The 25,187-nt window shown below is 38.4% G+C and overlaps 1 protein-coding gene across 1 annotated transcript in view; it reads left to right on the forward strand.

The window, feature by feature from the left end:
* Positions 1-25,187, forward strand: part of LOC124594047 — a 642,515-nt gene that overhangs the window by 591,370 nt on the left and 25,958 nt on the right. Inside the window, exon 13 of the mRNA XM_047132397.1 lies at positions 7,989-8,148. Coding sequence (XP_046988353.1) covers positions 7,989-8,148 — 160 coding nt within the window. The remainder of the gene's footprint in view (positions 1-7,988; positions 8,149-25,187) is intronic.

Below are 25,187 nucleotides of genomic sequence, written 5' to 3' on the forward strand. Positions count from 1 at the left end.
ATATTGTTACATTCCATCCTGGATTTTCCATTGTTTGATTTAAATTTCTCCCAGTAAAAGACCAGTTCATTGATTCTATTATTGTAGAATTGTTTGCTTTTCTGATGGAACTATACCCTCACCTCTGCTTGCATTGCATCTTTACTATCATCAAGGTGTTCTTTAAGTTCTGGAAACAGATGAGAAGTGGGTGGCACCAAGTCATGACTATACAGATGATGATTGATGACAGCTACCAAAGGCATCATATTGTTGCAGATGTCATAGAGTGGGTGTGCGGTCTGAAATTGTCATGCTGAAGGAGAGGATGCTCCATGTGTTGATGAACTTTTGAAATTCATGTATTTAGGAACTCGATTAAAGCCTGCTGTTTCTCATGCACTGACATAGTTACGTTACATACTATGATTCAGAACCTTCTAGCAGCACAGGGTTGCATCAGGAAAGTTGACCGAGTAATATGCATGACATGTAACACCTCGACCTGTATTGAGAACAGAACAAAATATTTGGAGGAATTAGTTTTCAGTGCACCCTCATATTTTACGTGCTTAATGTGAAAATGAGGAAAGCAGATATTGAGAACATTACAGCATTTCAGTATATCACATTGTTAGAAGACACAAGATGTCAAGACCTTAATTCACTGAGAATGCTTTTAATTCTACATGTGGTATTCACAGTTACTTTTACACTTACAGTCTTTATATAGTCTGTGTACAAATATGCAACAAATTATGTGGTGTACAGTTTGTAAAAAGAAAATAGTATGTTTTTGCATGCTGTCTTTTACAAAAAATGTACTTTTTAAAATGGTTACTAGTTTTTAAAATTTATTCATGCTGCATTGGATAGGAAGATGATGAATTATCTGTAAGTACTGTATTATAAAGCAGTTTTTCTCTTAAGAAAATTTGTTTTTACTGGCCAGAGGTTCATCAACAGTCACAGACAACATATGTAATTTATTTTTTATTTTATTATTATCATTAGTGTTATTGTTATTATTATTTACTTTTATGTTATGTTATTTGTGTTTTTTGTAATTTGATGTGAAGGACAGAAAATTTAACTTCGATCAAAAGTAAGAAAAAACATAAAGAATTTTAGATTGTATTTTGTAACAAAACAGAAGATTTGGCCGTAATGGTTGCGTATTTGCAAAAGTTTCATTTCACTGGTAAAAACAGGTCATGAAGCTAATGTTTAAGGCCCTATTTATTTCAATGTGTCCTCATTTGCAAATATTTTACTTTGAACTGCCATATTTTATGAGATAAATGAATTTTTGTATGTGTGAGATGAGCTATTACAACTTTTGTGTGGGAAGAGTGTGTTGTAGGCAGAGGTAGTGGGATTGTGGGTGGAGGAGATTGGAAGGTTCCAGTTCATTCATTATCTTAAGTTTTTATATGAATTGTATGCCAGAATAGATTGATTGACTCAAACAGATCAAAAAGTATTATGAGATTCACACAAAAATATTTCTGTTACTATTCTTCATGATTAACATTACTATTATCCAAATGAGCCTTTTTAAATGCTATTTAGGTTTTGTTAACTTTTTATCCATTCTTAATAAATGCTTGATGTCCAGCTAATTAAATGTGCTAATGTCAGCAACATTGGTTGGTAGTTACTGCATCTTAATAGAGAGTATTTTCTTTCACTGATTAGTTTATTGACTGAAGGAGATAACAATTTAGGCAGAAGTATTTGTGTGTCTATCTTGTAATAAACATATTACTTCCTTAACATCTAAATTTTGATAGAACTATAACATTCAAGAGGCTAAAACACCAGCCATTTTTTTGCTTGGCGTGCAGTAGATGAAGAGAGAATGAAAAATGGGATTTAGATCTTCATTTCCTGTATTTACACACTTTTGTCCACTTAGAGTGGTTGAGATAGAATTAGTTCATTGTAAGTTTCAAAATTTAGTTGCTTCTCCTATAAGGTGAGTGGTGATGCAGCTTTTGAGATACCTGCATTACTATTTTGTGACACACACAGGTGGTAATGATATGCCATACTTCATCATGGCACCATGCACTGTTGCACCTGACTATTTCATTCAGTGTCTCTGCAGCTATTTCCTGTAGATGCATGCAGTAGCATTGGTACAGGACTGGATTTTCCTAAACCACTTTGTATTTGCATGTTAAGTGAATTTTTCATTTGGCATGTGTGCAACCTATTGTTGAACATGCAACAGATCATCTAATATAGCTGATACTTTTTGCACTGCAGTGCCACGTTTAACCTGTGGTAGTTCACCAGATAGCTTTTCATAATAAGTGAACTCATTTGATTTTGTTATGATGTAAGATGTTTTCCTTATGGCTTATTCATCTCCCTGGAAATATACCCCCTTGCTTCGTCCCCCTGTTCTTGAAAAAGACACTTGAGGAGAGAAAGACTGAGTCACTTTATTTCCATATTTACTTGTGAACGTCTTGTCATCCAGAGTCCTTTTATAATTATAGATCCCTGAAAAAGAGGTACAGTTTTTAAAAGTTTAAGATTCACTAACTTCAGAAAATTTTCATAAGCCCAAAAGCAAATAAACAGTTAAGCTGAAAGAGGTATTACCAAAGCCAGAACATATGGTACTCTAATTTAGTTCTATATAATAGAACTATCTGTAACTTAAACACAGTATGCTTTGTGGCTTGAACACTGATCTGCACATAATTACAATAATGAAAAGTCCTGTATAGAATATAAAAAGTGACCGAGAAAACAGTCCAATACTCAGCAGGCTTCTTCATATTGCCTTATATGACATTCATTTCCTTTCTGATTAGGATGAAGGCCACTCTTCATGAATGGTTGTCCAGACAGATTGGTGTGGCATAGGAGAAGACCGATGACACTCTGTGGCAGTTACAAAATTGGGATTAAATAAGAGAAAGATCAGTAACTACAGAACTGAAGAGAGAGGGGAGGAGTGGATCATGGGAGATAGAGGCAGGGGGTGGGAGGAGAAAGGTACAAAGATGAGAAAAAAGTAGGATGAAAAATGATAAGAGAAGAAAGGGTTATAGTAGGAAACCAGTAAGGGAAGAGTAGAGAATGGAGGGTGGCAGAGAATTAGGTCAAGGGGATTACCAGAACAGAGAATGTGCTGAAAGGACATTCCCATTCAAGCAGTTCAGAACAGCCATGTGGGACAGATGCCGTATTTACTCGAATCTAAGCCACACTCAAATCTAAGCCGCACCTGGAAAATAAGACTCGAAATCAAGGAAAAAAAATTTTCCTGAATCTAAGCCGCACCTGGAATTTGAGACTCGAAATTCAAGACGAGAGAAAAGTCTTAGACCGCACCTCCAAATCGAAACAAAGTTGGTCCATTGTAACATGAGACACAATTTAGGTCGAATGGATGAAGATACAGCTACAGTAGTTTGGTTCGAGTCGTAAGCTTAACGGTTAAGATTTACCAAGTAGCCATTGCTATGTGTCAGGTGCTCCATCCATATTTATACAGGTACCCTTCCTTTTTCACGTGCTTCGTCTGGTTTGAATTGATTGCTTATTGTGCTTTGATCTGATAAGTGCCGTTCTCTTTGTTATAGGTGTTTACGTCACTCTAAGCTGAAACTGCATTATTGTACTGTGTCATGCATTGTTTGTCGCATTCTGATAATGAGTGTTTACGACCTGTAGCCACTTGTGGCATGGCTTGCTTTTGTGTGCGCTACCGCCACTTACAATAAAAAAAAGGAGAGGAATTGTCTCATAAGCGAAACAAAGGCAAGAGACTGCTATTTGTTGTTACTTACACTGCTGCTTTCTTTGATAATGATCAACAAGAACCAAATAATATACTGCGTATAATAGAAGATGTTCTGAATGAGAGTTTAGTGAAAATTTTTCTCCGTTTGAAAATCTATGCAGACGCCTCTTTAGTACATTACATTCTGCACAGAAATTAGTCATCTTAGATCTTCATTTCTGACTATCACTATTCAGCATAAGAATTATACGAATATAAACATGACATAATATGTACATTCTTCCGTGTTTGCTGTTGTCTGACTCTAGTTTCGTAGTTTATTAGGCAGACAGGATTTAAATGAGATAGCAGCAAACACAAAAGAATATACGGCATTATGTTTACATTCTTCTACCTTTTCTTTTAATTTATTTGCTGACGCAGAGGTTTTGGTGCCAATATTTATCATTGTGCCTGCAAAGCATGCCTGTGTAGCGCTCATATATTCGACGGCAGAAGTTGGTTGTGGCGGCACCTACCAACATTTTTCAGAACTTCCACTTACTTTGCACTCAATGCTAAGTTGCAGGCGGTTTTTTGGATTACAAAAACTGGAAAAAAAGCGTGGCTTACATTCGAGTAAACACGGTATTGAAGAAGTTGTTCAAGTAACTAGTGTGGCCTGCAGTGTGTTCTGCAAGTGGATGATCAAATTTGTCATTGGGGACAGTTTGGCACTGGCTATTCATGTAAGAAGACAGATGGTTAGATCAATGAATAGTAAATGCAGCACAGCTGGAATTTCATGTGTAGCTGTACCCTTGTTTGGATAGGATACACTTGTGACTAAAATGTTGTATGATGTGATGGACGAGCGGAAGTGACAGATTTTGTAACTAGATCCTCCACAAGAGAATGACTGAATGGAGGTAGCGGTCACATAGAGGTAGATCAAGATATTTTGTAGATTGATAGATGCCAGAGTATTACATTGGGGGATGACTGCAGGGTTTATATTGTGACATGGCAAGAGATAGTCAAAGCACACATGATAAGGGGAGTACTCCACAGGGTCCAGTTTTCGAAGGGAATAGGTTTGGTATCTTTAAGAGGGAAATGTCACAGTAAATCTTTTCCAGGACCAGCTGACAGGACATTGTATTTCTTTAGTGACTCTGATAAGTTTATCAGCATATTTTGGTATCCATGCTCTCCATTGAAAATGTGGTTGTTGTTGTTGTTGTTGTTGTTGTGGTCTTCAGTCCTGAGACTGGTTTGATGCAGCTCTCCATGCCACTCTATCCTGTGCAAGCTTTTTCATCTCCCAGTACCTACTGCAACCTACATCCTTCTGAATCTGCTTAGTGTATTCATCTCTTGGTCTCCCTCTACGATTTTTACCCTCCACGCTGCCCTCCAATACTAAATTGGTGATCCCTTGATGCCTCAGAACATGTCCTACCAACCGATCCCTTCTTCTGGTCAAGTTGTGCCACAAACTTCTCTTCTCCCCAATCCTATTCAATACTTCCTCATTAGTTATGTGATCTACCCATCTAATCTTCAGCATTCTTCTGTAGCACCACATTTCGAAAGCTTCTATTCTCTTCTTGTCCAAACTATTTATCGTCCATGTTTCACTTCCATACATGGCTACACTCCATACGAATACTTTCAGAAATAACTTCCTGACACTTAAATCAATACTGGATGTTAACAAATTTCTCTTCTTCAGAAACGCTTTCCTTGCCATTGCCAGCCTACATTTTATATCCTCTCTACTTCGACCATCATCAGTTATTTTACTCCCCAAACAGCAAAACTCCTTTACTACTTTAAGTGTCTCATTACCTAATCTAATCCCCTCAGCATCACCCGACTTAATTAGACTACATTCCATTATCCTTGTTTTGCTTTTGTTGATGTTCATCTTATATCCTCCTTTCAAGACACTGTCCATTCCATTCAACTGCTCTTCCAAGTCCTTTGCTGTCTCTGACAGAATTACAATGTCATCGGCGAACCTCAAAGTTTTTATTTCTTCTCCATGAATTTTAATACCTACCCCGTATTTTTCTTTTGTTTCCTTTACTGCTTGCTCAATATACAGATTGAACAACATCGGGGAGAGGCTACAACCCTGTCTTACTCCCTTCCCAACCACTGCTTCCCTTTCATGTCCCTCGACTCTTATAACTGCCATCTGGTTTCTGTATAAATTGTAAATAGCCTTTCGCTCCCTGTATTTTACCCCTGCCACCTTCAGAATTTGAAAGAGAGTATTCCAGTCAACATTGTCAAAAGCTTTCTCTAAGTCTACAAATGCTAGAAACGTAGGTTTGCCTTTCCTTAATCTTTCTTCTAAGATAAGTCGTAAGGTCAGTATTGCCTCACGTGTTCCAGTGTTTCTACGGAATCCAAACTGATCTTCGCCGAGGTTGGCTTCTACTAGTTTTTCCATTCGCCTGTAAAGAATTCGTGTTAGTATTTTGCAGCTGTGACTTATTAAGCTGATAGTTCGGTAATTTTCACATCTGTCAACACCTGCTTTCTTTGGGATTGGAATTATTATATTCTTCTTGAAGTCTGAGGGTATTTCGCCTGTTTCATACATCTTGCTCACCAGATGGTAGAGTTTTGTGAGGACTGGCTCTCCCACGGCCGTCAGTAGTTCCAATGGAATATTGTCTACTCCGGGGGCCTTGTTTCGACTCAGGTCTTTCAGTGCTCTGTCAAACTCTTCACGCAGTATCGTATCTCCCATTTCATCTTCATCTACGTCCTCTTCCATTTCCATAATATTGTCCTCAAGTACATCGCCCTTGTATAGACCCTCTATATACTCCTGCCACCTTTCTGCTTTCCCTTCTTTGCTTGGAACTGGGTTTCCATCTGAGCTCTTGATATTCATACCAGTCGTTCTCTTATCTCCAAAGGTCTCTTTAATTTTCCTGTAGGCGGTATCTATCTTACCCCTAGTGAGATAGGCCTCTACATCCTTACATTTGTCCTCTAGCCATCCCTGCTTAGCCATTTTGCACTTCCTGTCGATCTCATTTTTGAGACGTTTGTATTCCTTTTTGCCTGTTTCACTTACTGCATTTTTATATTTTCTCCTTTCATCAATTAAATTCAATATTTCTTCTGTTACCCAAGGATTTCTACTAGCCCTAGTCTTTTTACCTACTTGATCCTCTGCTGCCTTCACTACTTCATCCCTCAAAGCTACCCATTCTTCTTCTACTGTATTTATTTCCCCCATTCCTGTCAATTGCTCCCTTATGTTCTCCCTGAATCTCTGTACAACCTCTGGTTCTTTCAGTTTATCCAGGTCCCATCTCCTTAAATTCCCACCTTTTTGCAGTTTCTTCAGTTTTAATCTACAGGTCATAACCAATAGATTGTGGTCAGAGTCCACATCTACCCCTGGAAATGTCTTACAATTTAAAACCTGGTTCCTAAATCTCTGTCTTACCGTTATATAATCTATCTGATACCTTTTAGTATCTCCAGGGTTCTTCCATGTATACAACCTTCTTTCATGATTCTTAAACCAAGTGTTAGTTATGATTATGTTGTGCTCTGTGCAAAATTCTACCAGGCGGCTTCCTCTTTCATTTCTGTCCCCCAATCCATATTCACCTACTATGTTTCCTTCTCTCCCATGGTGGTGGTACCCTTGGGGTAAGTGGGACTTCTTGAAGTAGAATTTGTGACAGTTGGTGGTTCTTATGTTTGATATCAACAGAAGTTTTTTCATGGAAACATCTGAGAGATGGAGAATGCCCATTTTATGTAATCATCATGTTACCACTACCTCTGTGAACCACCTCCACCCTTCTTTCTTCTCTTCTACCCAGGTAACAGTGTGTAAATGTTCATTGTGTCCCTTAGAACTGGGGGGGGGGGGAACTGGAAAAGAGAAATAGTTTACCCAGGAGTGAAGGAGCTAGTGGAATATACTTTGTTTCATTCTATGTGTTTGCTCCACATATCAGTCAGCTGTAAGTTAATTGTTCATTTTCCCATATGTACAGTAGACTGAAGGTGCAGCAAGAAAGTGTGTTTATACAGCAAAATATTTTAATGCACATACAGGAATAATTTTTCTCTTATATAAAAATTAGTTCCATTGTTACACAGTCCTGTATATAATGTAAGTTAGTGGTTTTATTATTAACTAACTAATTTTGTGTTATTTACTGAAATGGTATCAGAGGAACATTTTATTTAGAACTAAGGCATTTCTATTTTCTTAAATTTTCAGGAGCAGAAGAAAAATGTATCATTTAAAAAGCAAAAATATCATTGTGTTTATGAATATCCTCGGGAAGTAAGTGACTCAGATAGTGAGGGAATAGAGTCACCAAGTCGCAAGCGATGGGACATGTACCAGCCTCCCAGCGTGGACTACGCTAGCTATGCAGGTTTGTATGAGTTGAAAGTTTTCGATTTGCATTTCATTGCATTCATGCAAGTAATGAACTTGCTTTTTTGTCAAATCTCTATATGTGTTTACTGGAAAAAATTGAACAGATTCTTGAAATTTTCTGAGTGGGTTTTCATGAAACATTTGATTTCTTTCTCCCAGTGTCTGCTTTTGTTGTCATCTTCAGTTGATCCATTGTAAAGTGCTGCCACTAACTGAAGCAGTATTCCATTGTAAGACATAGGTATTGTCACAAAACTGAACTCTGACATAACTATGACATTTGCTAAACTTATGTCTTAACTGTGCTGTTTTGCATTTTATTTACTCACATATTGTTGTCTCGGGTATTTGTTTGACATGAATGACTCTACTTATGACTAATTAATCCATTAGCCAAAGGTTACTATTTCCTTACTGTTTGTGGATATTAATCTCAGTGAGATCTGATGGAATATTTATGCAGTATACCGGGAGGGTGAAATTGAACTTTCCCTGTTTAACATGGAAACTAATTACTGTATGAGTACCAAACTTGGTAGCATTAATGTCAAGGACATGGGAAAGAGAAAGACCAGAATCATTTCAGTTGAAACACTTTTATTTGTTACTATGGTACATCTTACCATTACATACCATTACCATTACAGCTACAAAAGGGGCTCAATATGGCATCCATCAGTGTCAGAAGAGTGTGAAAGCACAGGAATGCATTTTGCACAGACGAACTAAGCATGTCTGTAGGTATGCTGGCTACCTCTCTTGTTATGCTGTGCTTCAGATCAGCAAATTTGTGAATGTTCTCCTGGTAAACTCCACCCTTTAGGTACCCCCATAACCAAAAATCACAGGGAGTGAGGTCAGGTGATCATGCTGGCCAAAAATTTTAAACTGATTGGCTGATAATTCGATCATTTCCAAATGTGTTTCAGAGAAGCAGGTGAACTTCATGAGCAATGTGCGGTGGGGCCCCACTGTAGAGTTCAATATTTCTCTCCCCTGTAAGGCGGGTATGACATTCTGGTGAAGCATATCACAGTAATGCTAGCCTGTCACACTGCACATCTTTGGTCTTCGAGCACCAACTGTTCAAAAAAGAATGGGCCAGTGATGAATGTAGCTGTGTAGCCACACCATACGGTGACACTTTCACCATTCAGAGGAACTTCATGCACAGTGACTGGAGGTGAAGATCCCCACACTCGGCAGTTCTGTGTGTTCACCTCACCTGTCAGAGAAAAATGAGCTCCATCTGTCCATGGGATGGTCCAGGGTCAGCCGTCACCAACTTCAATCTTTGTAAGAAAGTGGAGAGTGAAGTCAACATGTTGTTGTGCATCCTGTGGTGCAAGCTGCCATATCATATGGCTCTTGTCCAGATACTATTTGAGACTGTTTCGAAGCACCTTCCATACAGTGGACCATGGATGTTCAACTGTTGTGACACAGCAAGCGCACTGCTTGACGATCAGGAATTGCGCGCAGTATTGCCATGGCAACAGTGATTTCATCAACCACCTGTGGTGCAACTGGTCATCGGCCTTTTCCGGGAGCAACGCCCAGTTCTCCAATTGATTCAAACTTCTTCATCACACTCCACATGACAGGTGGAGAACAAAGACACTTCTGTAATCCTTTCATCCGGTGATATTCTTGAAGTGCAGCTGCAGCATTACTGTTGTTTTCATAACAGAGCATCACCAATAATGCCGTGCTCCTTTTGTCCAAGCTCATGTTGACATGTCAACAAGTGCACTGTGACTGGTCAGGTGCGTGAGAGTATGAATCACAATGACTGATCACGGCACCTGGTGGTTATAGTTGGAACTGCACAGTGGCACTGTGATGCACAGAAATCGTGCACCTTCTGCTCTGGGTATTAATGCTACCAAGTTTGGTACTTGAACAGTTATTAGTTTTTATGTTATAATGTTTTAAATAGTGAAAGCTTTATTATAACCACCCGGTACAATAGACAGACCTTCATCAAAACATGTATTTTTCAGAAGTGTGAGATCACAAATGATATGCATAAATAGATTTCAGTATTTAGTGCTCTAGAGCATTAATGTTCCTTTGAAGTGAAATGGCGAATTTATTTAGGAATATGGAGTACAGACATATCAGGTGTTTGGGCTAGTAATTTGTTTTTGAAGTCCTCATAAGTACCAACAAAATGAATCAAAATGTGTTTGATTAATATCACATAAGTGCAGCTCTTTCTCTCTGATAAATTAGTCTGTGACAACCACATCCATACAGGTTATCCTTTGAACTTGGATTTGTGGAATATTATATGGAAATGAAAGATAATTATTAGATAGGGGATAAAAATTAATGACTACAATGATATCATAGCAACATTGGTGTGTAGGGTAGAAAAAAGGATAAAAAGCCTGGAAAATCAAATGAAATGTATGTCAACTTGTCTGTGAAGTCACATATTTATCATTAACTCCATAGGGAAAATGTGGAGTAATTGTGGCAAGAGCTCCTTTGGGTGATAAAGATCATTCATTTTGTTGCTTGTTGATCATTTAAGTTTCAAAATAGATGTGTATTAAATGTTAGCTGCAGTTGTGAACTCTCTTTTTGTATATTATCTTCCAGAACGGTATCTGTCTGGTGCAGTTTGAAGCCGAATTTTATTTCATTCATAATTTAATACTTTTTCTGAGCTTTGATATACTAATAATGCAAAAATAAGGGAAGCATTTTGTGTCAGTCAGTTATTTATGTACTTATAAACAATGAGTGAATATATTATGCTAGTGCAGACTATTCTCGTTTGTTTGAGGCTGACTGTCCACATAAATTTAGTTAGCAAAGTATACAGCAAAATTTGTTGGACGAGTTCTGAGACAATGCAACAAGGAGAGACCTGATGATTGTGGAATATTTGGGAACTGTGTGTGTGTGTGTTAAGTTTTGTGACGTGTAACTCTTAATGTCGTGAGAAATGAATTAAAGTTGTATAGATTGAGCTATATGGGGAGAGATGCAATTCTGCATAATGTAGACATATTTCTAAGAGATATCTTATAATCCTGTGGGCTATATTCTTGTTTGAGAAACACCTTTCATAAATGTGAAAACCACAGTATTCAATGAAGTCATTATCTTTCACAAATGTAATATTTCTTATGTCAACAATACCATATTACTGTAGGAGAATGCTGAAAAGGTGAACTTGTTTTGAGCTCAGTTAAGAAGGGAAGGATAGAATAAGGAAGATATGAGAAAAGAAAACAAATATTGCTCTCGGAAAAAGAGAAGCATAATATAAAAAGAGGGTAACGGAAAGGGTTTAGTAATACACATTAGTAAAAGGGAGAGGGTGCTGTCAGATTTAAATTCGGATATAATGTCACAGTTCGACTGGCATATAGAACAGTACCCAACTATCATTTATTCTCAGATTTATTTTGCCTTTACTTTACATCAGAATGAATGTCATAGCAGGTTTCTCTCTCTTTTTATGGGCAAGTGTCTTCTGTAAAACTTAAAAATAATTCATTGACTTGTGCTGTTTCAATGAAACAAACTTAAATACGAATGAATATCAAAGTAATACTACCTGATGCGACTGCATTGTAAACTTTGCTTACCTGCAACAGCATATTATGTTGTGTTGTGGAAGACCATATTTGGTGATTGCAAATAGCCATACTCTTGGGATCGCCATTTAATTGGTCATTTAAGTACAATGATGAGCATCCAGTTTTATTTATTTATTTATTTATTTCGAGCTTTATAGACCCATATGTAGACAGTTCACAGGAAATTGAATGAGTTTAGTTTTACAAGTTATTGTTTGTACATGATTACATAGAATTTATGATATTGAAGGTGTATATGAGTAACAGAAACCTATGAGCTACCATATGTTCTTGACTAGGAAGATACAGATATACATAAATTTAAGTTACACTATACCTTTATGATGTATAAGACTAGGAATGATATTATATCCATCAAAACACCTCATCTGTGCTCCTGATTTATTGTTTCTGACCAGCAGCTCTTGTTGAAATGAAATTGGTGCTGTAGGTTGCGAATTGAGCAGTGGCTGATCAAGAAAGCCGCATGCCCATTAAAGCTATTATTGAAAGAGATTTGTGTGCTGTAGAAGAAGTTAGTTTTCTGTAAACTGTGCAGTTGAGATGAACTAGGAATTTTTCCCCAAGGGAAATGTTAACAATGTTCTGCCCATGATGAAAATTGACATACTTGGTGTAGTTGGTTAGCACCGGCTAGCATCTAAAGCTACAACTGAACAATAACTGCTTCATCATGTGGCCACCAATGACTAGTTATTGACAACTGAATAAAACTCAATACTGGGTAACTTCTGTTTAATATGGCACATCATCACATTTAATAAACAAGATGTACTGTGTTTACAATACCAGAGTTTATATGTCAGGTCTGCCAAGTCATTGTTCACTCTAGCAAATAATCTGGATGACTTCAGTACTGCCAATTTCTATTGTATGTTGTGCAGTTTGGTGATATCTAGTCTCACAAACCCTCAGCAGTTAAAGACAATGTTTCAAAGAGTGACAATAGTAAGACCACAGAAAGGCACAAATTGTGAAGTACACTGCTAGTTGTAGCCTGTCTTCAGAAGTTCCTACCAAAGTGGATTCCCAAGTTCTCACTTGTTTTTTTGGAGGATATATCAAAGAAAAAATCAAACATCATAGTATGTCTGAAAAACAACATCCTTGTGAGATTGTAATACTAATCATGTGTGCGCTCTAGAAAATGTTAGTGTGTTGTAAGCTATGCAGTTGATACAAAGCAAAAGACTTTTAGCAAGGCAAGTTTGTTGAGCAGGTTTATAGAAGACTGCCAGTGGTTTACATTTATAGAGAGCATTAGTGCCCAAGGTGATGACCATGGAAAACAGATGGCATAAGAACTCAGAGAGGATCTAGAAACATCTTCTTTTGTATTATAATTCAATTAAAGTTGCAAAGACTTAACATAATGGCCAAATGACACAGTTTCAAACCTTGCCCATCACAAATACATTAATATGATCTGAATGATATGGAGAATTTGCAACAGTGAGTAATGAGATTTATCATCATACTTTTGACATGTTTGGTTAATGTGTGGCAGAACTACAAAGAAGCTTACATATATGTTTCTTACCATTAAACAATGGAGACAACCTTCGGGTGCTATGGGCCACAGTTTTATGATATTCTGGCGTGCTTGATGTTATTACCTTAGGACAATGTATGATGAAAGAATGTGTGGACATTTTAGGTGAGCAAAATAATAACAACAACAACAACAACACATTATTATTATTGTTAATAATAATAATTTTATGAAAAGAATAGCTGCTACTCACCATGTAGCAGAGATGCTGAAATGCAGATAAGCACAACAAAAAGGTTGTCAGCTAGTAAGCTTTTGGCCAAAGTGCCCTTCATCGGAATTAAACAAAACACACACACACACACACACACACACACACACACACACACACACACACACACTTGCGCGAAAATGCAACTCACAAATGCGTGACCACAGTCTCTGGCTGCTGAGGCCAGACTGTGAGCAGCACAGGCTGTGCCATCAGGATCCTTTCCACCAACACCAGCTTTTCTGAATTGCGCAGGTGGGAACTCTTGCTGCAGTATATCCTACATTCCTGTAACCCTCCTGGCCTCAACCTTTGTTAGTCATTATTCCTTACCCACCTAGCCCTTCTCCTGTTCCCATTTCAGCACTACCCGGCCCTATATTCCACCAATGCACCGACAGTCTCTTTATTTCTCTCCGTTTCTGCTGCCCCCCTCCCCTCCTCCAACCTCCGTCTAACCTCCTGACTGCACCTAGCTGCCCTACCCTCTTTGCACCTTGTCCCGGTATGTTCCCACACCCTTACCTTGCATTCCTCCCCCTCCCCAACCCAGGTCCTCCGTACCCTCACCACCCTGTTGATTCTGCCATCATGCACTGCTGCTCGCAGTCAGGCCTTGGCAACCAGAGGCTATTGTCATGTGTGTGTGAGTTGTGGCTCGACGTCTCCACTATATGGTGAGCAGCAGCTATTCTTTTCATAATATAGTCATTATTTCATCCTGGATTTTCCAATGTTTAATAGTAATGATGATGATAAATCAAAATCCAAGGCTGGCCACCAGACCTCATTCAAAAGTAGAGTTGATGAGCAACATCAAGCCTGTGCTCAGAGAGCTGGAACTATGCCAGGAAAAAATGAGCTGGGCAGAGAAGTTCAAGTACACAGAAAAAAGGATAGAACTTAACATTGCTGAAAAAGAAGTCTTCATATAAAGGATCAACAAGAGAGAAGTGGTGTAACAGCTGTTTAGAGGTGTCTGGTTTTACAACAAATGACCTGTGCAGTTTAATGCCAAACTATGGCAACGTGCAATAGTTTGACTATAGGCTCTGTACACAGTAGAATGCTTTGTGATTAATGGGAAATGTTTGTTTGTTTGCTGTTCATATAACATTCAGTTTTCAGACATTGTCATAGATTTTAGTTCACGTATATGAAGGTTTAGGTAACATACATAAGTGCATGCATTGATATAAATAGTAAAGGTCAGAAATAATCATTTTTTTGTTGCAAAAACAAACTTATGCTTTATACACTGTTTTACAGAGAGACTTGACAACTTGAAATATAAATGCATACATTGATATAGTGTGTGAAGATCAGAAACATAATGGCAAAAGCTGAGGAAAGAAAGATGTTAAAGATCTTAGGCCTATTAAGATAGAATTGTGAATATAGATGACAGCTTAGCAACAACCTGTACATTCATGTGAAACAGTGTGGAGGAGGATCACATTCTGTGATACAGAATACAAATGAACCAGGACTGTGCAAGCAGGCATGTACATATTTTTATTTTATTTATTTATTTTGAAGAAAAAATACCCTATTCACTGAGCTAGAAGAGAAACAAAGACATGCAGGAATGAGGCCTTTTCAGAAAGAACTTGGAATACACCAGCACTTCGTAGGAAAGGAAAAGTTGGAAATTGGCAATAAATGGCTCAAGGAAAGGAAGGCAGCTCACAGAAAATGAGTGATAGGATATTAGTTGGAAGTTAAAGTTAAAACTCCAGAAAAGATGCATCTGAAATAAACTGTTCCACAGCTGGCAGAATTGGAATAATAATAATAATAATAATAATATAATAAATTCATTAAGCATCAAATGGTTTTGAATAGTGCCAGAACTGGGAAATTGTAGTTTTTAGACAAGCTGTAGATTCACTTATTTTACAGTTACAATTGTTTTATTGCTTAATTATTATAAATGATACTCTGAATATTGTTTACACTCTTGAGATTTAATATGTCTGACACCAAGAAACAAACAGCCACAAAATTTTCCACGAGGTTCTGGGATTGCAGCTGGATGACATTGGTATTTCAGCTGACAACCATCGGCGATCATCAGGTTAGTGTTTGCCACTGAAGACTACTAGTTCATGTCCCTACATTTACACCAAAAATTGGTGCAGAAGCAGCTGTGCATAGGTTTCCATGGTACATGCTTGCGGCATATACTTGCATGTGTGATGGTGATATTAGGTGTCTGCCCTCTGTTGAGTTGTGAACCAGCTGAGCTAAAATTCATGTGTTACATAAAAAAATGAACTGTCATTAGATGTGTCATTAGTTGCAATGTTTTTGTGAAGGCATTAAATAAATCACTGTCTCCCTCAGCTTACCAGTCAAAAGCCACCATCTCGATTAATGAGATTGTCTGACAAACATATTTCCAAAGATTCCTTAATAACTGTATCCCAGAAGGATCTTGTCAAGACCAATATTTCCATGGCAGCTTAATCTTTAGATGTTCTGTAGAGATAGAATGCCCAGCTGTGGCTGACTTCTTGTGCTGAGAAAGGTGAGAATGGAAATCGTGCCCCATGCACCTTTCACATACAGTGAATGTGATCTACCCCAGCCCATCCTTTACTGAGCTGAGAAGAGCAGAGGAAAGATTTTTGTATGTGGCCAGATTTTACTTTAACGTGTTTCTTTAGGATTCTGCCTTATTTCTATGAAATATTTCCAACATATGAGGGGGACACTCGAAAGTCTTTGGAACAGCTCCTTCTCCTCTTGATCTTCCGAATGGTCATGGTTTCCCCCTCTTTAAAGCTGTGCTGATCAGACACAGTTAACATCCATTACCTTTGAATGCAGATTGTAGGTGTTCTGGCTCTTTTGCAAGGTTCGCCCATAAGTTGAGAAAGGTGGTGGCAGTTTGATGTCTGCAAATATAAGTCCACATATAGTCATGCAGTAAATGGAATGACTGATACCCTTTCTGACTGAGACACCTAGAAAGGGTAGCCACCTTTTCCAATTTCCACTATAAATTAGATATTTTCAAGGATTGAATTTAGATTATGTAAAAATTGTACCAGCTCTTCTTCACTGTGGGACCATACTACAAAACTATCATGTACATATGCCAGAAGAATTCTGGTTTAAGTTATGTTAGATGGAGAGCCTTCTCCTTGAAGTCTTCCATGAGAAAGTTTTGTGCCAGAGGAGAGAGAGGTCTACCCATGGAAACATCATAAATTTGTTCTAATAACTCACTCTTCGATAAAAAATTAAGTTATGGAAAAGGCATTATGGAAGAGTACTGTTATATTGGTTTCAATGGGTGACAATGAATCCACAACGGGGACCCTAGTGAAGAGTGAGAATATAAAAAAAAGTATTAATAAGTCCAATTCATGAGACATAGTAAACTCAGTCTCTTGATAAAGTCAACAGAGTTACAAATATGATGTGAGAATTTTCCGCAAAGCATCTCAATAACCATGCACAGTATCTAGTTATGTCCTACTTTAGTGTGTCAATGTTTCCCACGATAGGATATAATGGTAGACCTTTTGGAAGACCTTATAACCCGAGTTTTTTTTTTTTTTTTTTTGCTGTAGGATCTTTATCAATCTTTGGTACATTGGTTCACTCAACAGGCTGAAACTCTTCTGGCCATAAACTTAATATGGCAACAAAACAGTGGCTTTCCCTTGACCACTGGAAGAGCTATCATGTGAGGATCTTTCCATGGAGGAAATATTACTCTTCTGAGGAGGAACTCAGGAACTCTCGTAAGCATTTCACGCTTTATTCCTTCTGCTGTATCATGGGGAAGAGGACTAACTGCAACTTCAGCAGCACTAATAGGATCAGGTAAAGGCAGGGTTCTAGGCATAGCTATGAAGTTCAAACATTTTCCAAGCACTGATAGCATCATGTTGTCCAAAACTTTGAAATTAACCGTGGAACGTTAACGACTAACATCTTACGCTGATGTTGATGTTGCTCTGTCAGGTGGGTGAACTTTGATGATTATCTCAAAGAAGACTGCTTATGAACCAAGTCTGACTCGACCCAGTTTACTTCGTCAACCCTCTCCCAGGAGAGGGATTGTAGATTAGATTGAACTTCAGGCGTACACCTAGAATCTTGCCTTTAACTGATTTTATTAGTGATATTGAAGAAGCTGTTGTGTACACTAACAAGAGTTTCTCCTCAGAAAAGTAAAGCATGGTGACTTCAGAAAGTAAGTTACACATGTTGCTAAGACCATTATGCGACAAGCATGATGTACTGTCAGATTGTACATGTTCTGGGTTTCCTGCAGAGACAGTTCTCTTGCAGTATGGATAACAGGTGCACCACAGTGTGCAATTGAAATGACATGTCAACTTGAAGTGTCCACGAAATTAAAGTGCAGAGGACAATATGTTTTTTGTGGGCAAAATGTCTAAATTGCACTCAGATTCACTGTGAAATTCTGGCAGTATATCGACCACATGCAACATTATGTCCTTCCGTAGTGTAATGGTGCCAACAATTTCAAGACACACAAATGTGAGTGATGCTGATAGGTAACATCAGGGGAGAAAGAGCTTTTCAAACAATGATGACGTTCACACAGTGGTTCTTGAATGGCTCCATGATCAAAGAGCAGATTTCTATCACTGAGGAACTGAACGATTGGTAGAATGTTCCAGTCGCCGTTCACTGAGACCTGGTGAATATGTTTACTCTGAAGTGTATTGTAGCATTCAATAATAATTACTTGGCCAGTCGTAATAATATTTAATTTTTGAAATCTCGTGTATTTCCTCCATAGAAAGGACTACACTAAGCAAGCTACAAGAATATCCTCATGTGATGTCTATCCAGTGGATGAGGGAAACACCAATGTTTTGTTGTCAAATAAAGTCTGTGACCAATAGAATTACAGCCTGTTGTGTGAACCAACCTACCAGAAAACTGATAAATATCCTGCAGCAAAGGTAGAAAGAAAATTCAGCGTTGTTGAGTTTCTTCATCCGTTCCACAAGAAGCTACAAAACTCTGTCCCACACAGATTATACACTGAGGTGCTAAAAGTTGTGGGATACCTCCTATTATTGTGTCAGACCACCTTTGCCCGACGTAGTGCAGCAACTCGACATGGCATGAACTCAACAAGTATTCGAAGTTCCCTGCAGAAATACTAAGCTGTGCTACCTCTATAGCCATCCATAATTGTGAAAGTGTTGTCAGTTCAGGATTTTGTGTGTGAATCAACCTCTTGAGTGTGCCCCATAAATGTTCGATGGGATTCATGTCAGGCGGTCTGGGTGGCCAAATCTTTCACTTGAATAGTCAAGAGTATTCTTCAAACTAATCGTGAACAATTGTGGCCTGGTGACAAGGTGCATTCCATCATTGTTTGGGAACATGAACCCCATGAATGGCTGCAAATGATCTCCAAGTAGTCAGTGATCTCCAAGTAGTCAGTGATCAGTTGGACCACAGGACCCAGTCCATTCCCTGTAGAAATAGTACACACCATTGTGGAACCACCAACAGCTTGTTGACAATTTGGTTCTGTGGCCTCATGGGGTGTGCGCCAACTCGTACCCTACCATCAGCTCTTTCCAACTGAAATCAGGACTTACGTTACCAAGCCACAGTTTTCCAGTCATCTGGGGTCCAACCGATATGGCCACAAAGCCCAGGAGAGACACTGCAGGCAATGTTGTGCTGTTAGCAAAGGCTCTCACATTGGTTGCCTGCTGCCATAGCCCATTAATGCCAAATCTTACCCCCATTGACCTACTGTTTCATACAGTGTTGCCTGTCTGTTACTACTAACAACTCTACACAAATGCCACTGCTCTAGGTCATTGAGTGTAGGTCGTTAACCACTGCATTTTCCATGGTGAGAGATAATTTGGTATTCTTGGCACATTCTTGACACTGTGGATCTCAGAATACTGAATTCTCTAATGATTGATGAAATGGAATGTCCCATGCATCTAGCTCCGCTTACCATTCCATGTTCAAGTACGTTAATTCCCATCATGTGGCCATGGTCATGTCAAAAGTCTTTTCACGTGAATCACGTGAGTATAAATGACAGCTTCACCACTGCACTGTCCTTTTATACCTGGTGTACGCAATACTACCGCCATCTGTAAATGTGCATATCGCTGTCCTATGACTTTTGTCACCTCACAATAAAGTTCTAACATTACACCAGCAGGGTGTATATGACCCGGGAGATCTGGGAAAAACCCGGGAATTTTTTCATCCAGGAAAAACTGGGAAAAATCCGGGAATTTTTCAGAATTATGGGAATTTTTCGTTGTTTTAGTTTTCAATTAAATTTTTGTGATTTTACTGTATCCCACTTCTGCAGAATAATACTCAGCAACAAAACATGAACGAGAGAAAAAAAAAACGAAAATAAAACTTAAGTCACAAAATAAATACACTATATACAACAACAAAACACAGTGCTCATACAAGTGTCTTCCAACAGCAAAGTGTGTCAAAGGCTTTAGGAAGACTGTGCAGTGCTTCCTAACAACAAATTGCCTCCGATGAGCGTGACAGCTGTTTACATTAGTTTCACTTGAGTAGTTGCGGGCGGGCTCTTGTGCATATGCAGTGAGTTGCATATGAGTAGTACCTTCTCCCGCTTTTGGCTACAGATGTGTGGCTGGGCGCCACTATCTAATATTGCCCCGGTTCAGAAATATCGGAGATCTGGGGCTGTTCCACAGAGCAGTCTGAGGTGAAGTGGGGAGGTGGTGAGACTACACGTGACCTGTGTTTACATTTAGAGATTTTGCTGTTTCCTTGTCATTTATTGCTCTCACATTAAATGAAAACAAAACAGATTTCTGTGGTTGGAATCTATCAAATGAATTAAAATACATTCGTACAGTTACAGAAGGCTAAAATATGTTACTAGTTTGAGGTTTTATTTCCACTTTTCTACCGAGCGAGGTGGCGCAGTGGTTAGACACTGGACTCGCATTCGGGAGGACGACGGTTCAATCCCGCGTCTGGCCATCCTGATTTAGGTTTTCCGTGATTTCCCTAAATCGCTCCAGGCAAATGCCGGCATGGTTCCTTTGAAAGGGCACGGCCGACTTCCTTCGCCATCCTTCCCTAATCCGATGAGACCTATGACCTTGCTGTCTGGTCTCCTTCCCCAAACAACCCCCCCCCCCCTCCACTTTTCTGACAGTCAAGCGTTAATTGCCTTGCAGAATAGTGAAGTTATTTTTGTCAGTTTGCTAAAGAGATTTGGCTTTTATTAATCTTTTGCACTGAGGCAGTCAATTTATTTGAAACAAAGTGTTTAATTTCACACTGTTAACTAGTTTCAACTGTTTGATAATACAGTACTGGTACTCAAGAAAATTTACATCCGACTCTGGACATACCAATTATTATTTTGCATTTTAATATGGTTCATGAAATTCCGATGCTCTTGAAGTATCCACTACTGTCTTGTTACTTTTATGACATAATGCAAGATCTTTTAATGTTTTATACATACAAACATGTGGGCTTCCTGCGTCACCGTAACTGCACAAGCACAGTGACGCCCATTACCTGGTGCTCTATGGCAGCTACTGAAACGAACCAGTTTCTAACAGGTCACGGGAAAATATTGCGAATGGTGTTTTGAAAAGCATTACTATCAAAGTAAATTTCCTTTTATGCAAGATGACTTATGTGTGAGAATGTACGATGAATTTCTTAAATCACAGAGCGTTTGACTCTCATTTAAAAATAAACTCTCTGAGGACGACCATCTAGATGAATTTCGAGGCCAGAAATCAGACATTTACATCATTATTAAAAAATTTACTGGCACATTTGTGTGATGTATCTTAAAGTGTAACACATGCAAGAAAGATCATCATTGTATGTGGAAGCTTAGCTTCTCTTGCAGCTTATAAATCTTGTAGACCAATATTATATGTGAAAGCTTTGTTTTTCTTGTGGCAACACTATGTATATTAATTTAAACCTTTAACTTTTCTTATATGTATGTTTGTGCTTCATAAGAGTGATCTTGCTATTGGCTGACTACATCAGCTGGCGAGATCACATGACATGAGCTAGAACTGGCTTAGAAAAGCACGTCACAATCTCGATTTCTGTGCTTCAGAAAGTAATATGCGGTGTTTGGTGGAATTCACATTTATACCTTTGTAACACAAAAATATGCAACGTACATGTTGGTGCACATGAAAAATATTTCCAAAACGTGTTTCCCCCCCCCCCCCCCCTCCCCTCCCCCCTCCACCCCCCACCTGAGTTTAGTTTTCTAAAGTGCTGGGAAATTCTACGCCGGCGTATGAAACCATAAACATTCAAAGAATTTATAAGTTTTTTTACAGTGCCGAGGAAAAGTATACTGCCACTTAACATGGAAAAAGTTTATTTTTACCTGGGAGAAAGTGTAGTTTCAACTGGAAATCCGGGAAAAACCCGGGAATTTTTTTTCCTTGTTCATGTATACACCCTGACCAATGAGCAGTACTGGCACACCAAAGTGTAACTTATTTGAATATCTTGCTTTGACTGAAACCTTTTGTGGGAAAATGTTCATATCATATTTGCAGTTCTTCTGACTGAAGTCATTACAACTAAAATTTATTGATTTACTAATAATTTTTGATGTCTTCTCACTCTTTGTTGGGGCCTTCTCACGGATTTGTAGTCACTCTTTGGTGGTAAATTCAAAGCCATTATAATGGCACTTCTACATCATACCCTTTCCTCAACTTACTTTTATTGCAGAGAGAATACTTTGAACAAATTGACAGTGTTGCCATGAGGAGTATGAGGGAGGATCAAAAAGTAATGCACAATAATTTTTTTCTTCTCTCATATTGCAGCTGGAATGTTGAAATTTCATGGAAATATGGTTTGAAGTTTGGTGCTACAGAGGGTATTTTGTTTTCATGTGCAGCTCTAGTGAGAGAAGCCTGAACAATGAAACAAAAAATGCCGCACATTACTGTCATTTACTTGTTAAGAGCAGCACAGTATAGTTCAACATTTCTGTGCCAAATGGCGAAAACCAAGTGAAATTCACAGTGATGTGCATGACATGTAAGGGGACTACTGTGTGAATCATAGCAATGTCTCCAGGTGGTGTGCATTCATTGAAGAGGGCCATGTGAACTGTGATTTGCCACATTTCCAATGGCTGGTAACAGTTGCAACCCTCCAGAATGTCCCTACAGAATGTTGGAACCATTGAGGCAGCAATTTTGAATGACTGGTGTGTGCAACCACAAACCTTGTCTTAGAAACCCAACATTTCTGTGGTATGGTGTATTCATGACATGCTGAAATTTTGTAATGTTAGTGCTCACTGGATGCCTAGGAATGTGACAAACCAGTCACAAGGGCCAGCAAATGACGAAAATTTTGTATCAGTTAACGCATTATGCCACAGAAAGGCATGACTTCCTGAAAAGAATCAACAGTGATGATGAGCCGTGGATGTACCACTACACACGCGATACCAAGCGGGCCTCCCCAGTACAGAAAAAATTCAAAGTGACTCAATTAGCTAGGAAAGAAGTGTGACAGTGTTCTTGGCTATACATGATGTGTTATTCAGTGGACTTTGTTGAATACAGGACCACTGTGAATGCTGTAGGCTACATTAAAACTTTGGTTAAGCTGCATCATGCCCTTCATGACAAACACCTCAACATTTATGCTGACCATGTCAAACTTCATGATATTGCTTGTCCTTATGTTGCTGCTCCTATTTGTAAGAAAATTGCCAAACTTGGGTGGAAGGTGCTCCAGCGTCCTCCATACAGTCCAGACATTGCACCATCGGACTTTCAGCTGTTTGGTTGCTTGAAGAAATTCCTGGTTGGTCAACACGGTGTGACAGATGCAGAAGTGAAATCAGCAGTCTGCAGATGGCTATACTCCAACCAAATGGATTTTTATCTACAGGGCATATTGAAACTGGTACTACAATGGGAGAAATGTGCTGAGAATGTTAGTGACTGTGTAGAAAAGTAGGTAAAAGATGTAAGTTAATATGTGATTTTCTTTTGTTTTGTTACCTATTAAACTTTTTGGTAGTAAAATTAATGTAAATTACTTTCTGATCTTTCATCGCAGTTTCTCTTCTCTGCTAACAGACTATTTTGTGAATGACTTTGAGAGGAATGCACTAGATTTGGAGGAACTTAAAGCAAATGTCTTCTGGCAAACTGCAGATGATACTTTTGTACAGAGGTGCTGACATAAAAATGTTATTTGGGGGGGGGGGATAGAATCATTGTGGTGGGTACTTGGGTACTACATGTGACAGATAACTTCACATTTGTTTACTTGTGGCCAACATTTTTCATGTACTGAATGCTCCCAGTGGCAAAACTGGAAGTTGAAATACCACCTATCTGTTTTGACCCATGACATCATCAAGAGAGTGGATGCCCCTATTTTAAGCATAGCCAGCATGACAACCATGATTTCACTTATTACACCCATGAATTTTGTAACTGCAGCAAAAACATGAAATTAACAGGGCAAACACAGGAAGTAGGGGGTTTTGGGTGGTGCAAACTAAAGATACGACAACACCAATAACAGCAAATATTAACCCAAAAATTAAACACACAAAGTTGGCAACCAAAAAAAGCAAAACAAATGGTATAGTAAATTTTCTTTAACAAAATGAAGATCACGATACCAGGAACCACACAAACTTGAAAACACGATTATCACAGGTTTTCCTTGATCTATGTTGCTCAAACAGAGCCCTTGATACCATACAACCCTCATACATCTCAAAAACCTAGTATTGCAAATTTTAAATGATTTACGTAGTTCAAACATAGACTGTGATACCAGAACCATAACACTCATATCATCAAATGGCCACCCTAGCTAGGTAAAACAAAGCCCATAGTACACCAAGGAAAACTCATTCCCATAACTAATATCAAACATTCAACCTAACAAATGAAGATAAACCAATACCAGTCCTGGTCTAACACAATTACAGAACACTAACAATAAAAACCCTGAAACTCATAGAAACTTGCATCATCACCTATTTTGATATACAAACACAACTACAAACATACACACACATACCTCACTCCCTCAGTACATGTGTAAACAGTCCAAATAACTGCAAGAACTTGATAGTGGACAATATATCTTTACCCATAGCCGCATACAATGAGCTCCCAGTAAATTTATTTGTCATACCCAAAACTGTCAGAAAAGAAAAATAACTTTAAATTTCCAGCCTTAAACAACACATATCACTTATAATTCTAAACACAAGTATGAATCCACTAGCCACAATTCGCAAAATCAAAGTAACTCACTAGCAAACCAGCAAAAACAATTCCAACCACAATTTCACAGACCAAGCTAAGAAAACTTGAATGATTGTGTGTTGAAGGATAATTCCAAGAAGTTAATGGACAAATCCATTATTTCATAATAAAATCTTCTATATTTATTGCATACTTCAGTGAATATATATACAGATGAATTGTTGGAGTCGTCCTATTTCACAAGGGTTTCTCTTTTATGTGTTAGTTTTGGGGAATCAGTGTCCATAACTTTACATTTTGTTGAATGATTCAAAATTATTTCTAATAAATTTAATCAATGTTATAAGGTTGCAGATCACTTTATTGGCCTCCTCTAAG

The sequence above is a fragment of the Schistocerca americana genome, chromosome 2 (assembly GCF_021461395.2).
Source record: "Schistocerca americana isolate TAMUIC-IGC-003095 chromosome 2, iqSchAmer2.1, whole genome shotgun sequence".
Taxonomy (NCBI): Eukaryota; Metazoa; Arthropoda; class Insecta; order Orthoptera; family Acrididae; genus Schistocerca; species Schistocerca americana.